Below are 17,755 nucleotides of genomic sequence, written 5' to 3'. Positions count from 1 at the left end.
TGCGAGAATGTTGGAACAAGGAGCGAGAAGCGAACGCCGAGTTACAGAGGTGTATACTTCCAGCTTTACAGGAGTACGAGGCTTTGAAGAAAACAGAGTCTCTCTTACGGAGTGAGCTGGAAGAGGTGACGACTAGTCTGGAAAAAGTCAACATCGTAATTGCTATCCTAAAACAGAAATACTGGAAGGCTCTACAAGAGGTTCACGCGCTCAGCACAGAGGTGCAAAACTCACGCCTGGAGGGCCACGGTCTGAACACAGAGCTTGGAATGGTGAAGCAAACCCATGAGATTGTCCTAAGTGAGTTAGAGACTGTAAAGCAAGAAAATGAGAGTCTGAAATTGGAAAATTCAGATTTGACTGACCAAGCAGAAAAAGTAAAGAAACAGTTGACTCAGGAAAAATTAGAAGTGCAGGAAGCACTACAGAATGCATTGATGCACACTCAGAGCCAGCACCAGGAAGAAATGGACGCTCTGAGAACAGAATTGCGACATGTATGCACAAAACAGAATTCTCTCGTGGAGGAACTTAACGTTTTGAAAAAGGAGAAAAGCATTAGAATAATTCAGAAGCACTGCAAAGCTCTTATCCAAGGAAGAAGGGAAAGAGAAAATTATCGGCGTAAACGCGCCGCAACTATCATCCTACAGGCTGCTTACAGAGGGATGAAAATTCGTCAGTTTAATCGCCGGAATAAAGCAGCCTGTGTTCTTCAATCATTCTACCGTGCCCGCATGGTACGAAACAGGTTCCTCATTATGAAAGGAGCAACTATAAAAATCCAGTCTCTGACTAGGATGACACAGAACAGGATTCGCTATCAAACCCTGAGAAATGCGTCACTGGTTATACAGCGGTACTTCCGCCTGAATAAATGTAGGCCTCAGGAAAGAGAGGCCCAAGACTACATGCCTGCCGGCTGCAAAGGTAAAATGCCACAGGGTACAGCCGGAGTTAGTGAGAGCCCCATCAAGGTAATCAGTGCTTCATCTTCTAAGTACCATATAATTGTCCCAGAGGGGAAATCCCAAATCTCTGAGAGTGATGGTCGTGAGAAAATACATGGCAGTAAGAGTACCATAAAGGTTCAAAGGTTGCAAAGCAAAAGGACGAAGGTCAACGCTGAGCTTGAATTTTTCTGGATCTCGCCACTCTGGGCCACAATATAAAGACAAAGACTATCCGGTCCCAGAGTTCCGTCAGAAGCTAAAGAAACAGTCCAGTCATTTGCAGGTTGCAGCGGGCTATGAAATAAAGTCAGGGAATGTAATGGACTGGAAGTCAAAGAAAAAAAAAATGTGTTTGGGGAATTGACCGAATTTTTTTGTTATTACACGTGTGGACTATGTCACGGACACTTAACTTTGCAAATAAGCTAGTGTACTTATGCTATATTAGGCCTCTAGAATAAGCATTTTGGCAATATTGCAATGTTATATTGGTTCTCTGTGTTGAAAATGTAGCTAAACTACAAATTACTATACAGGGTTGATGGCCCTTAAGATTACAAGGCTGTAGTTTATAAAAAAAAAAAATATATATATATAAAACATAATACTGAGTTAAGTTATGGTGAGTAAAAAAAGTGACAAAAACTCTCCACAGGAAAGCAAATATGCAAATATAACTGTATGCTCATCTGCATGTCTTAGGCAGGTCTGCAACCCCGCCTTTCCCCATCATCACCCAGCATACAGCACTTCCACTGCAGCAAGGGATTCTGGGAAATGACATGCTAATGAGCACACAGTGTCACTTTTTGCCTCAATAACCATTTTTAACATGGTTCCCTATAGGCTTAAGCTTGCTGCATGGTCACAGCTTTGAGCACAGCCAGGGTTAAGGTGCATACCCAGAAAACCACCCACAGACAGCTGTTTCGACCTTGATGGGTCTCATCAGTGTGGGGTTGATTTTACTGGGAATGCAAGAGAGGCTATGGGATAGGCTAAACCATAATACTGAGTTAAGTTATGGTGAGTAAAAAAAGTGACAAAAACCCTCCACAGGAAAGCAAATATGCAAATATAACTGTATGCTCATCTGCATGTCTTAGGCAGGTCTGCAACCCCGCCTTTCCCCATCATCACCCAGCATACAGCACTTCCACTGCAGCAAGGGATTCTGGGAAATGACATGCAAATGAGCACACAGTGTCACTTTTTGCCTCAATAACCAATGGTGTGGGTGGGTGGGCGTGGAAATGAGTGTAGTTAGTTATATATATATTGGTAGCTTACAATATAGGAAAAATGCCCTTTTCGGTTGGTAAATATATAATGAGGTTCATATTCTAGAGTAGAAAAACCCAGGGAGGTAATAAAAACTGACTGGTTTTGTGAGTATATTTAGCATATCCTGGGTTATAAGAATGTGTGCTAGACATTTATTTTTCAAAGTAGTTCCCTAATAGAGAGCAACAAAATATGTTTGCCAAGTATAGTCTCTTATGACGAAACCTATTGTCCATAATTGCCGTGGGAAAAGTTCATATACGTGTCATGTGAATACTTAATATTGTACTGAGGAGTTAGCTCAAGTTTTTCAGGTAGGACGCTCACCCCAGTGAGGTCCATGGTCGCTCACCACAGTAGGTGTGAGCTGGGGAGGGGGATATGTGACATAGTCCAAAGATGTTAGGCAGTTTTCTGCCCCATTTTAGGTCAGAAAGTGCAGGAATAGTTAAAAATGATCCGTTCCCAAGCTTCACATTAACTCAGGCAGCTGGATGGAAAATCCAGACCACAGATTACAATGGGTCTAGTTCTCCCTCACCTGCTCTCCTAATCACTAACACAGGTATTTAGAACAGAGAGGTTTGCATTTCACTCTCTCCTTAGAGCCTGGAGGCTGGGGGTATCGCTGCTCCCCGGAATCCAGTTCGGGGTGGACGGCCCCTCCAAGTATCACAGTACCAGAGGATTTGCCTGGACACTTGGGACCGAGTTCCCACCACGAACAGATAAGACAAAACAAATGTTTATTGCTGTTGCTCCAGCAGCTGTTAGAGAGACTGATTCTTTTTTTTTTTATAACTTAAATTTTATTGAATCAAAACAGCATAAAATACATTACAGAATACTTTTGTCTTGTATGCAAACAATATTTTAACAACTGTGTGAGTAACAGCGAGGTCCTGCTGTGCTTCGGGACCCGGTCTTCCGGGTATTTTGGTGTGGACCATATAGTCCAAGCCGACTCTACTTAAATGGACAAACAGACACTTATAACTCAACTTAAAAGGGGAGACAATACATACTCACAAAAAAAAAAAAAATATAAGGAAAAGGGAGGTCGAGGCAGGGTGGGGAGGGGAAAGGGGTAGGTTGGGGGTGAGGTAGGGGGAGTGTGTTAGCAGTATATGCGACACGTGGTCCCGTGCCAAGCATCACAGATGTTTGCAAGCTGAGTCGTCTCTCACAATACTTATATTATAATGCTGCTATAAGGGGTCTTGGGTGTATAGAATACCTCTTGTAAGTCCCTCCCAAGGAGAACGCATCTACTGTTATCAGAGCCATATTGAGGACCTCTCAATCCCCGGGATATCTGTCTGTGCCAGCCAAGGCGTCCAGACTTTTAGAAAATTGTCACCAGTATCATTAACTAAACGCGTTAATTTTTCCATCTGGCAAATGAACCAAATTCGATTCCGAATCTTTGGGATGGTTGGGATATCAGATTGTTTCCATAATGCTGCGATCTCGCACCGCGTTGCAATTGCAAAATGGGCAATTAGTTTGTTATTTGCTTTGGAAAGGCCCGTCAATGGCGTGTTCAGGAGGAAAAACCACGGGTCTGGGGGAATGGTGAGATCAAACAGTCTCTGTATCCAATGTCTAATCGCCTCCCACAGTGGAGAGACTGATTCTGATGTGTAGTTAGATCCCTGAAAGGGATAGGATTTTGTTTATATGATTTTGGTTTTATTTCTCAAAAATAACAGTGTGGGAAATACTGTAACACTGAAATGAGTGAACTGCTGAATGAAAGTATCTGAGTACCTCTAATCTACACTTGTTAAAGCTGCAGTACCTTACTTGGATGAAAATAAAGCAGGCAGAAGCCTGAGTTAAGCAGCATAATACTTTGCATGATCCTGTTTTTTGTATAAATAACCCTAGAAGACTGTGTCGGGAAGAACCCAGACAGACGTCAGCGCTACAAAAGAGGGGCATTTGTCACAGTGTGTACAAACATATAATAATCATAAAATACATATTTAAATATAACATAATATCTATCAATATCAACCCATTAATCTAATAATATCTGTGTGTGCAGACACACCTGCACACATTCAAGCACAAGCACAAATACTGCGTGCACAAAGCATATATACAAAAATGTGTGCGCACACACAGAAACCAAGTGCGAAAAATATTTTGGCTAGACAGGATGTGATTATTATTAAGTTAATTAATCGGAATGGAGGGAAGGGGGAAAAAAGGAAAGGAAAAGAGGGGAAGGAAGGGAAAAAGGGGGGGAGGGAAGAGGGGGGGGAGAGAAAAAGGAGGGGAGGGAGGATAGGGACAGGTAGGAAAGGGGCCGGAGAGGGGGGGAGGGAGGGGGTTTACAGAGGAATTATGGAAAGCAAAAAGGGATGGAATGGGGCTGTATGAATCGCAGGGAGTAAACCAGAGGGCACAGAACCAGAACCAAACTAATGCTTATACCAGAGTGTTGGTATCCAGACATTCATTCAGACCACCGGGGGTAAGTGTCCCCAATCGGTGGATGCAAAATGTCTCCCTTCTACAAAGAGATTTAAAACGGTCTCCTCCTAGTGCAACAGGAGGAATGTGCTCAATACCCATAATTGTTAAGGATTCAGGATCCTTGTGATGTACGCAAGTAAAATGTTTAGGTAAACTCTGGGTAGTGACACCGTTGATCACATTCCTCCTGTGCTCCAGGAATCTAGTACTAAGGGATCGAGTGGTGCGGCCAACATATTAAAGGCCGCAACCACATTGTACGAGATAGACGACAAATGTACTCAGGCAGTTGATGTTGCCCTTTACATCATATCGTCCAGTCTTCTGAAGGGAGACAAACTCCGATTTAGTAGTAAGATGTTTGCACGTGATGCAATGACCCCTACCACATCTATGGTTACCCATTTGGCCCACAGATATGGCACTGGCAGTCGCACCAGTAGATATCAATTTACTCGGAGCTAGAATATTTTTGATGTTCTTAGCCTTCCTATAAACAATAGGTATTTTCTCTGGAAGTATGCTGCCTAAATGTGGATCATACTTTAAAATGCTCCAGTGGGTATTAAGAATACCCTGAATGGATCTGTGGGATTGGTTAAAGGTGGTAATAAACCGTGAAACCCCATCTGTATTAAATGATACACTCTTAGGAGTATTATAACTTGTATGTTTATTAATGGAGCATTTCTTAAGTAATGATGATCTATCAGAAGACCTCACCTTGTCGAAAGAGTCACAGACAAGACCGGGATCATATCCATTCAACAAAAATGTATCGCTCAAATCCTTTGATTGACATATGAAGTCACTTTCCCTGGAACAGTTTCTTTTAAGACGATGAAACTGTCCCAGGGGTATGCTTTTGAGCCATTGTGCATGATGATTGCTAGTAGCATGAACGTAATTGTTGACTGCAACTGACTTGAAATGTGTGGTAGTAATGATGTTACCTTCTGGATCTGAAGTTAAAACAAGATCCAGAAAAAACACAGATTTAGGACTAATGTCGAATGTAAATTTCAAGCCCATATCATTGTGATTAAAAAAACTCAGGACATCAGAAAAAGTTGTGACATCACCCTCCCAAATAATAATAATGTCATCGATGAAGCGGCCATAGTATACGAGGCCCGCCCCCAGCTCCAGATTTGGCCAAATAGATGTTTCCTCCCAATATCCCATAAAGAGATTGGCATAGCTGGGGGCAAACCTCGTACCCATGGCCATTCCACAGATTTGCAAATAAAAATAATCCTCAAAAGAAAAATAATTGTGAGCTAAAATAAACATAATACTTTCTAATATAAAATTCTTGTGATTAATAGGAATAGAGGAATCCGTGCTGAGCCAGAAGTCAATGGCCTTGATCCCCCTGGAATGATCTATGGACGTGTACACTATGGGTCATGCACTCTCTTTTTGTTCTTGTAGATACTGCATTGGAATTGGTTCTTCCAATTGAGAGCTGCCGTGGACCCCTGTATTCTGTACATTATCCTGTTTACATCTATCAGGACTTACCTTAGGGTTTGGACATTACACTTGGACTATTTATTATTTTATTTATTATGTATGTATATTTGTCATATTAGAGTGTATATTTTAGTTTGTTTATATTTTTATTTTATGGGAATTTTATTCTTTTTTATAGGTTTATTTGTATTTTTTACACTTGCTATTATCAAATATTATTGCAGTGTTTCACGATTGACGCTACTTTAATCACTCTTTTTCTTGTAACTACACTTTAACCTTAAGTAGCAGCCTATAGTTTGACACAGGTGTCATTATATTTAATATATAATCTATATAATTTATTGCACTTTTTCAAAATGATGCAAACAGCCCTAGAGAGACAAACTAGAAGGACAGGTTTAATTTCCTCTCCAATAATTGATGATGAGAATATATCTGTAGATATTGAATATTAAGGAACAATGTTTCAAATTAGAAAATTTATTGAAAGAGGAAATGCGCCATTGGTGGGATGCATTCTCACTTCAAGACTATTTAGATAGAAAAATTATTCCACGAGGTTTAAGGATAACTAAAAGTCCGACTTTTGAAACTGATATGGAATTTTCTAATAGCTGAAATAATACACTTGACTCCTGTTCCTTCTCACTGATGAGACTTTTGATAGATTTTAGAGATACAAAAGTAAAGATACTTGAAACTGAGATTGAATCAATTCAGGCACTATTGTTGCCTTACTCAGAAAATCAAGAGTTTAAAGAACTGGATCATTTGACTATTAAACTAGTAAAAAACTTTGAACAGGATTTAACGGCTAGGAAAAAAAGTAAGTTGAGTCGTGACAATGAAGACTATGCCACTGACAAAGTGAGGGTTTGGAAACGACCAAACAGTTTTAAGAATTTTAATAAAAAGGGTAAATATCATTCTCATTCACAGGTGCGAACCCATGATAAGCATCAGTCAAGATCTGGTGAAGCCGGAGGGTCTGGTTCTGGTGGCCTGATACATCGCCTGGAACAACATACCTTGCTTAAAGGTACAGGTAGTAATCAGGCCGCTGGGAACAAATTCTCTGTTCTAGAGGTGGAGACACTCCCTACTATTGGGGTGAGTGAATCAATCCCCCCCCTCTAATGCTGATAAGGGTGCTAGACCTAAGGATTGTAGGGATACACATAAATCTACACATTTTTTAGACAGGACTCCACACGAAGGAGAAAATTATAAAAGAGAAGGAAAAGGAAAAATCTTATCCACTTTGGATGCCCAACAAACCAGCCCTCTTAGGAAAAAGAGGGGCAGGGAAGTTAGAAGCGGGAGAGTCATCCAGAGAAAAAAGGAGAACAGAAGAAAATTAACCCTTCCAGAAAGTAGTGGGATATTTAATCTTTCTACATTTCAATTGTCCCTGTACCAGACACTACTTCTGGAAAAGGGACTCTCCTTTGCACCCAACACAGGCCCCAATGCCTTCCAATTATTTGTGGATCTTAACAGTTATATTAGAAAACTTACGCTTAAACGCCATTTTAATATTCAAGATAAAAACAAAAAACTGGCAAGATCCACATTTGTTACTAGTACACTGGAGGAGGTTTGCCTAGAGGCCCTCATAGACTTACTGATTGAGTCGGAGGGAACACCGGGTTCCTTCAACAATACTCTTGATAAATTTGATATTTCTGTACATTCAACACATACATTGGATATGGATCTGGATGGGGATGCAATTATTATGCATTCACCATTCAGGCCGAAGTAACTGTTTTTTCCCTATCAATCCAAGGGAGGATACATTGATGCATTCTACAATTTAGTATTAAAAGATTTTGAGTCATTGTGCAGGAAACCGTATAGATTCAATCAGAATCTATCTAAAGGTGAATTGGATGCACTTTGTGATTTGAAGAAAAATCGGGACATCGTTATTAGACAGGCTGACAAGGGTGGGGGCATAATCATCCAGGATAGATCGGCTTACCTATCAGAGGCCTGTCGACACCTGGGTGACTCTGCCTCCTATTCTCCCTTGCCAGATGATCCCACATCACGTTATCAGGTGTTTTTCAAACAACACCTGACTTCAGCCTTGGAAGAGGGTGTTTTAACAAAATATGAATTTAAATTTCTATATTCTGATCACCCCCGCACTCCTATATTTTATCATTTACCCAAGGTCCACAAGTCTTTGGTGGATCCCCCTGGAAGACCTATTATCTCGGGGATTGAGTCGATGACGTCTGGCCTATCCCAGTATGTTGATTATTATCTCCAACCCTTTGTAGCAAAGCTCAGGTCACATATTCGGGATACGCTACATGTCATCGACTCAATCTCCAAGTTTAAATGGAAGCCCAGTTATTTATGGGCTACATGTGACGTGTCGTCTTTGTACACGTCCATAGATCATTCCAGGGGGATCAAGGCCATCGACTTCTGGCTCAGCACGAATTCCTCTATTCCTATTAATCACAAGAATTTTTTATTAGAAAGTATTATGTTTATTTTAACTCACAATTATTTTTCTTTTGAGGATTCTTTTTATTTGCAAATCTGTGGAACGGCCATGGGTACGAGGTTTGCCCCCAGCTATGCCAATCTCTTTATGGGATATTGGGAGGAAACATCTATTTGGCCAAATCTGGAGCTGGGGACGGGCCTCGTATACTATGGCCGCTTCATCGATGACATTATTATTATTTGGGAGGGTGATGTCACAACCTTTTCTGATGTCCTGAGTTTTTTTAATCACAATGATATGAGCTTGAAATTTACATTCGACATTAGACCTAAATCTGTGGTTTTTCTGGATCTTGTTTTAACTTCAGATCCAGACGGTAACATCATTACTACCACACATTTCAAGTCAGTTGCAGTCAACAATTACGTTCATGCTACCAGCAATCATCATGCACAATGGCTCAAAAGCATTCCCCTGGGACAGTTTCATCGTCTTAAAAGAAACTGTTCCAGGGAAAGTGACTTCATATGTCAATCAAAGGATTTGAGCGATACATTTTTGTTGAATGGATATGATCCCGGTCTTGTCTGTGACTCTTTCGACAAGGTGAGGTCTTCTGATAGGTCATCATTACTTAAGAAATGCTCCATTACTAAAGATACAAGTTATAATACTCCTAAGAGTGGATCATTTAATACAGATGGGGTTTCATGGTTTATTACCACCTTTAACCAATCCCACAGATCCATTCAGGGTATTCTTAATACCCACTGGAGCATTTTAAAGTGTGATCCACATTTAGGCAGCATACTCCCAGAGAAAATACCTATTGTTTATAAGAAGGCTAAGAACATCAAAAATATTCTAGCTCCAAGTAAATTGATATCTACTGGTGCGACTGCCAGTGCCATATCTGTGGGCCAAATGGGTAACCATAGATATGGTAGGGGTCGTTGCATCACGTGCAAACATCTTACTACTAAATCGGAGTTTACCTCCCTTCAGAAGACTGGACGATATGATGTAAAGGGCAACATCAACTGCCTGAGTACATTTGTCGTCTATCTCGTACAATGTGATTGCGGCCTTCAATAAGTTGGCCGCACCACTCGATCCCTTAGTACTAGATTCCTGGAGCACAGGAGGAATGTGATCAACGGTGTCACTACCCATAGTTTACCTAAACATTTTATTTGCGTACATCATAAGGATCCTGAATCCTTAACAATTATGGGAATTGAGCACATTCTTCCTGTTGCACTAGGAGGGGACCGTTCTAAATCTCTTTGTAGAAGGGAGACATTTTGGATCCACCGGTGTTCTGAATGAATGTCTGGATACCAGTACTCTGGTATAAGCATTAGGTTTGGTTCTGGTTATGTGCCCTCTGGTTTACTCCCTGCGATTCATACGTCCCCAATCCCTCCCGATTTTTTGCTTTCCATAATTCCTCTGTAAACCCCCTCCCCCCCTCTCCGGTCCCTTTCCTACCTTTCCCTATCCTCACTTCCCTCCTTTTTCCCTCCCCCCCCTTTCCCCCTCCCACCCCCCCCCCCCTTTTCCCCTTCCTTCCCCTCTTTTCCTTTCCTTTTTTCCCCTGCTCTCCATTCCATTTAATTAACTTAATAATTACATCCTGTCTAGCCAAAATATTTTTCACACTTGGTTTCTGTGTGCGCACACATTTTTGTATATATGTTTTGCGCACGCAGTATTTGTGCTTGTGCTTGAATGTGTGCAGGTGTGTCTGCACACACAGATATTATTAGATTAATGGGTTGATATTGATAGATATTATGTTATATTTAAATATGTATTTTATGATTATTATATGTTTGTACACACTCATATATTAAGATGATTTGTAATACTTCATTTTTTAGCCTTTTTATGAGTTTGATCAATAATTATCATATTATTTATATTAGTAATTTGTAGTGATATAGCTTTTTTGCATCATTTGATTGTTGTGATTGCTATTTATAGTTTTTTATATATGACACTGCTCAAATGCTGGGGTGATTTGTTTAATTTTCTTTTAAATTTTCTTTTAATTCATTATTTTGGATTCCTGTTACACTCTGGGCTCCCTTAAGGGGCGGAATCTTTGAAAATTGATGTACCTATCACATCCGAGGCACTCCAGTATATTAGCATGGCCATTACTCTTCATGGACAATCCCTTTGATAAAGTTACATTTGTTGTGATGAAACGCGTCAGGGACGTACCTTATGACATTACGTCATCACGTTGCGTGCACACTTTACGGCCGGAGTGTGTATTATGCATTATTGAGGCCTACGCCACTACCATACTACATGGAGGACTTCTAGTGACCGTTCGAGAGGAAAAACGTTGTCGGGTGCCTTGTTCCAGTACTGCTGTTGGACTGCTAACCTGATACGAGACGTTACCTGCCTCGGTGGTGATTTTATCACAAATTGCTTTTAATACACTTGTACATTGTGAGTGTTTTTAATTTCCCTCACCATCCCCTTCCCTACATTAAATGTTACAGTGTTACACTATGGGGCGTGCGCTCTCTGTCTTTATGTTCTTGTTGATTCTGCATTGGAATTGGTTCTTCCAATTGAGAGCTGCCGTGGACCCCTGGATTCTGTACATTATCCTGTTTTCATCTGTCAGGACTTTTTTTAGGGTTTGGACATTACACTTGGACTATTTATTATTTTAATTATTATGTATGTATATTTGTCATTTTAGAGTGTATATTTTAGTTTGTTTATATTTTTATTTTATGGGAATTTTATTCTTTTTTATAGGTTTGTTTGTATTTTTTACACTTGCTATTATTACATATAATTGCACTGTTTCACGATTGGCGCTACTTTAATCACTCTTTTTCTTGTATATATATATATATAGATATATATATATATATATATACACAGCTGGATGATTATACTAGTGCATAGTCATGAGCTGAATCCATCTGTTTATTACTCCCAGCTGGTATATAATATTTAAAAGGTATGGTAAGTATATTACGCTCTTAAAAGAGCGTTATTAAAACAATACGAGGGGTGGAATGTGTTCCGACGGTGAACACAGGTTCCTCCCCTTTGACGTCATGGCGTCACACTTGCATATGAGTTAGCCAGACACCCATTAAATGTTAACGATTTAACATTTTTCAAGTTAACGAGAGGGCACTGTAATGCTAACTAACTTTTTGGATATGCATTACGACTATCGATACATTAAATGGGGGTAACATCACAATAAAACATTTAATGGACTTTGAGGATTTAGCACTACGAGACCGAGACCATGGTTTCATGAGTCACTACTTTCACAGGAAAACTCTCTTCCCATGAGTGCTAAAGGCCATGTGTCTACATAATGCACTATATGAATGCACACACAGCTGTCTCTTACACCTACTAATACACTATGTAATTCTATCCCTATATACCAATAGGTACCACATAGTATCTACACACACTAATAGTAATGCAACACCCTCTTACATTTCTACACCTACAATTGGTATACACTCCCACTCCACACACCTTGTGTAATGTGCTGTATACACTGGAGGCGCTGTATACATTTATATTTACATACATACATACACACACACACACTCTTACATCACCAACATTCAGGGACCTTTTTACCTCAAGTCATAAAATCACATACTGCACAGGGGGGAGTGATAGGCTTCAATCAAAGATCACATTCCCGGATGCACTGTTTTAAAGTAAAAACCCTTTTGTGTTTATTCATTGTTACATTGCCAGAAGAAGAGATCAGTGTATCTCGAAAGCTCGCACAAATAAAAGATTTCGTTAGTCACAGAATGATATCGTCTATTCGTTTTTGATTATTAAGCTTGGCTAACACGGTACAGATACCTCTACATCTATATATAGATATATATCAATATGATTTTAATGTGACAGCGCCTTAGGGTGCAATGCAATCTAATTGATCAAACAATTGTGTTCTAATGTTGACCTGAAGCTTAATCTAGTGAGATGAACATGCGTAGGGTCACGTGTTCTTTTTGAGCAGTTGCAGTGAGCAGTTGTTTGTAAGGTGACAGACGCCAGAGTGAATTGCTGCTGACCGCCGAAAGTACCAGGAACCCCTCTGCACAGGATCGTGTGATCGTAGCTGTGTGTTGCCGAGGACACTCTACAAAGCAACACCATGCAGAGGGAAGGATATTCCAGAGTGGTTCAAGTGGAGCTGCATCCAAGAGGAGCATGATGGGGCATGAGATTTTTCTCATACAATGCGCAATTTAATCGGATGCTTGTGAGTGTTTAATTGTAAATATCCAAGGTGTATTACATCTTTTTAAAACATTTTCACACTAGGATCGGCGCTTTTTCTTCTTTTATTAACAATTAAACTATAATTTAATTGTAACAATATTAATTTGTTAGTTATAATAACATTATATTAATAGTTATAATAACATTATAATTTGCATTGATATATATATCTGTTTGATACACACTTTCCCAGCACACTCAAACCCCAACACCCACCACATCATATTCTTGATCTATCGATATATATATATATATATATATATATATATATATATATATATATATACACATATACATGAGAGATCTATACATATACAGTATATGATGTGGTGGGTGTTGGGGTTTGAGTGTATATATATTCAATGCAAATTATACACAATTGTATACATGAAAGATTATGACATTACTTAAATATATTATGTGACCATTTGCAGAGGTATAGATGTAGCCAACATTATTACACAATGCACTAGCAGGAGAAGCAGACTTTGTTTTGAATCAGTCACGTGTGAGAATGGGTTGAGGCAAACATGCTCTTTCACTTGCGGTAACGCACAAACATACCTGTTAATTTACCTGCTAGCGCATTATTGTGGGAAATCCATAACGCAATATTTTGGAGTGGCTCCATTCAAACACGCAAAATGTGTGCAAAAGTCGTGGGGCGTTAGTGGGTACAGTAATAGGCGCTACATCTTTACATAATGGGAAATTGGATTGATCTGGGTGTTAGTTGTGGTTCATTTTGGTTTACTCAATGTTCTCAAAATTCTATTAACAGGAAGTATAAAATATGTGTCATTAAGTTTTCAACTTAATGACAATTATTGCAATAAAGAAAAAATCATTTAAGCATTCGAACATCTCATGTAAACATATCACACTAATTTAGAGCAGGCATCAAAATTCACATGCAATAGATATTTGATTTGATTCCAAATATAATGCAGTGAGTCCTTTAGCAAAAGTAATGATATTGTAAATACTGGATATAGAATGTCCTTCTCTGCCCAATTTATAAAATCATTATTAAAACTGAGTGATAAACACCTTAGCAATATCTTATAATAAATATATTAAACTTCCTGTTCATCCTATTTTAATGTCCCTAGAGAAGCTGAGTCCCAGCTGGTGCTGAGCGTGCTCATGCTTAGAGCATGAGCGCTGGGTGTCCTGCAACTTGCGCGCGCACAGTGGGGAGGAGGGGGGGGGGCGCAATTGCGGGCTATCTGAGCAAGCGGGAAAGTTTAAACATTTTATTTACAAAAGCGCCGAGCGTGTGTGCCCGCGCATACAGTATGCGTGAGCGGGAACTTGCATATATATATATATAATATATGCAAGTAACCGCGCCAAGCACCGCCCGCTCAGCGAGCTCAGTGCCAGCGGGGACTCAGCCTTAGAGTAAATAGGTCAGTGTCTAAAAATATATTATCTTTGTTTAGATTGTTTTAAGATTGTACAAACAGTGGAAGTTTTTTCCATAATTCTGGGCTTCTGAAGTGTATAAATGCTTTCTCTACCACCTCTGTTCATATAAAACTACATTATTTATTGTAGATCAGGTATAAATCATTTTTTATTTGCGTAAGGTTCTTGCATATATTTCCCTAAGAAAAACTCAGTGCATAGAGCCGCGGCCCCTTTTAACCTCCTACATCCCCGAAAAAATTCGGGGATGTTTTCCATTTCTAATGGACTTGGCCGTGCGTCAGCCGCATTTCCCAGACAGCGCTAATGGCGCTTAACATTACTGTAACATAATATAAAACAAAATGCTGTTCAAAATGGCATCGTAATATTGTCATGTCACTTGCCCATTTTTGTACGCAAACATAATCGTAAATTCAGATGAGACATCGCAGTCTGATAAAGTACAAATGTTCGAGGCAGTACTTTAATAACTACATATGTGTTGAGTATGCAAACACACAACCATTAACTGGTTCAGTTTGTCTTTTAATGAATACTTACCAAGAGCTGCCCAGCAAAACATATAAAGAGGATGAAGGATAGTAAAAGAAATGCAGCCCCAAAAGAAATTCCAAGGATAGATGTTCTATAAAATAAAGACAAAATGCATTATTATATCATGTAACATAACAACGAGAAAACCATGATATGGAAAAGTCTACAGTATGTTTAAAATGATTTTCACATTGACTATTTTAATGCAAAGAATATAATGTATTAATCATGCATATATTATTCTACAACACCATTTGAAGCTCATAGAAAATCTAAAATTCCAGACACACCACAAGTATTGTACATACCAGGAGTATCAGGGTGAATTATTGAAGTATAACAATTTATGTAGAGAGAGAAAAATTAGAAAAGATAACAGAAAATTATGTATGCAAGATAGTGTTTATTTAATTGCATTTTTGAGCTTGAAAGGTAACTGACAAAAGGCAAACATAATCTTTCTAATTTTGTATTGACGTATGTGACTTTACAACACCAAATGTCATATATTCTAAAAAGTAATGTGGAATGCTACTTTTGTGAAGTAAAATTAAGTTGACAACAAAGATATATTATATCTGATTGAAACCCCAAAAAGTTTAATGTTAAATTAAATATATTTGTGCTGCTACAATTATTGTTTAAGGTAAAACTATTGTAACTTTATATGAATTATATTTTGGAGACAACTCATCCATACAATGCTTGGAACAGGTAACAGGCGCAACATATAAAAGTGTTACTGTGCTTCTTGTATTAACAGCTTTGGTAATTTTATTCTAAAATAGACATGTGTAGAGATTCTAATTAATGATATACTGGAGGGTGCTGTGTGTCAAGTTGTTACGTTTCAGTGCTATAAATCTAAAGGTCTGTTTATCATAGTCCCCTGGATGCAAAACTGGAACACAACTAGTGCAACACAAAAATGCACCAGATTTATCAAAGTGAAAATTATGTTGATTTCAATGTGATTCTTTTGGGCCTATTTTAGTAGCTTCAATAAAATGACTGTCAAATCGAACAGTTTGGTATGACCCTACCTAACGGTCTGACATTTCTGTTATCACAGAATTCAGAAAGAATCAGAAAGTATTACCGCAAGTCACAAACGGGATAGTAGTAGTAGTAGTGACCATATCTCTGACTTTTTAAAAGTCCTACCATTGCGATCTTCCTGCAGCCTGCAAGAACTGCACAGAGAGAGATGCATCTCCCTGCACAACTTGTTGTAACGCTGTGCTCACCACGGACAAGGAGGGACCCCGAAACTGAGGTGAGATGGGTAACAAACTGCACCCACAGCTATGGGGACACACCTGGAAAGTGGAAAATAGGCGTCTGGAACCATCTGGGAGTATAAGATAAAGTAAGATACTCGCCAGACGAGAAGGGAGATTCCAGAAGATAGGTGGTACCGAGAGCCTGGGGTCCAGAGCCGGGAGGTAGGTCGGAATCCGCAAACCGAGGTAAAGGGTTGGGGTGTCCAGGAGGTCAGGATACAGACCAGGGGTAGAAGACCAGAGCGGATCCACAGCCAGGCCGGTTCGGTACGCAAAGGATCACTAAGGAGACAAAGAGACAGGAACTGAGGCAGGCACGACCGTGGTTAACACAGGTCATACAAAGCTATGCTCAGCCAAAGAATGAATGGCTGAGCAAGGTATAAGTAGGAGGAAGGACCAATAGGGAGAGGGGGAGTAACGAGGGAGCGGCCCCAGGGAAGATATGGATTGGTAGGGAGACTTACCACAGCTGTGTTAGATGTGCAGCTTGTGAGCGGTGCACGCGCATCAGGCATGTGCGCCGCGCGGGAGAGACGCGCGCGGCCTCAGCTGGGGGCGGGAACTCCCACAGAGGGAGGACGCAAAGGTCCCCTGCCGTGCGCACGCATGCGCGAGGTCAGCAGCCGCGGGAAGCGGAGGAGAGGGGAGATCCCGCCCGCGGCGGCGTGGAAGCACAGCAGGAGCGGCGGTGAGTACAGTTGCGGGTGAACCCCTTTAGAGGGAGGTATTCCCCCGGACCTCACAGTACCCCTCCCTTGAGGAGCGGCCTCAGGACGACTCCAATATGGCTTTTGAGGAAATTTGGAGTGAAAGAGTTTTAACAGTCTGGGGGCATGTATTTGATGGTAGGGTACCCAAGATCTTTCCTCTGGGCCAAAGCCCTTCCAGTGAACCAGGTATTGTACCGAACCCCTCGTTCTCCTGGAATCCAGAATAGACTGGATTTTGAACTCTTCCAGCCCCTGAACTATGACTGGTTTAGGGTCAAATGGTGTCCTATGGAACCATGGACTCTTGGACACAGGTTTCAGCAGTGACACGTGGAACATGGAGGGTATCCTTATGGATGGAGGAAGTTCCAGATGATAAGCCACAGGATTGATTCGTTCTATTACTGGGAATGGACCCAAGAACCTGGGAGCCAGCTTGTGGCTTGGAGTCTTCAGTCTAATGTTCTTGGAGGAGAGCCAGACCTTATCCCCTGGTTTGAAGACTGGTGCCAGACGACGGTGACGATCTGCCTGTGTCTTTTGTCTATGGGTTGCGTTTCTCAAAGCCTCTTGAATCCTTTTCCAGGATTCCTGAAGATCCTTGATTCGGTCATCAGTCGCTGGAACCCCGGAAGGAACTAAGGAGATGGGCAGCTGACCCGGGTGAAAACCATAATGAATGAAAAAAGGGGATTTCAACGTGGAGCTATTCTTTAAAGAGTTATGGGAGAACTCTGCCCACGGAAGTAAATCTACCCAATTGTCTTGGCTGTCTGCGATGAAGCATCTGAGGTATTGCTCCAGAGTCTGGTTCGTTCTCTC

The 17,755-nt window shown here is 40.4% G+C and overlaps 1 protein-coding gene across 2 annotated transcripts in view; it reads right to left on the bottom strand.

Moving 5' to 3' along the window:
- The window catches only part of ADCY2 (adenylate cyclase 2), a 1,451,375-nt gene that overhangs the window by 365,639 nt on the left and 1,067,981 nt on the right, over positions 1 to 17,755 (bottom strand). For both annotated transcript variants that reach the window (XM_075586169.1, XM_075586170.1), the window contains exon 15: positions 14,944 to 15,028. In XM_075586169.1, coding sequence (XP_075442284.1) covers positions 14,944 to 15,028 — 85 coding nt within the window. The remainder of the gene's footprint in view (positions 1 to 14,943; positions 15,029 to 17,755) is intronic.

The sequence above is a fragment of the Ascaphus truei genome, chromosome 2 (assembly GCF_040206685.1).
Source record: "Ascaphus truei isolate aAscTru1 chromosome 2, aAscTru1.hap1, whole genome shotgun sequence".
Taxonomy (NCBI): domain Eukaryota; kingdom Metazoa; phylum Chordata; class Amphibia; order Anura; family Ascaphidae; genus Ascaphus; species Ascaphus truei.
The sequence above is the reverse complement of the archived record's forward strand: the minus strand, read 5'-3'. Positions and strand labels throughout refer to the sequence as shown.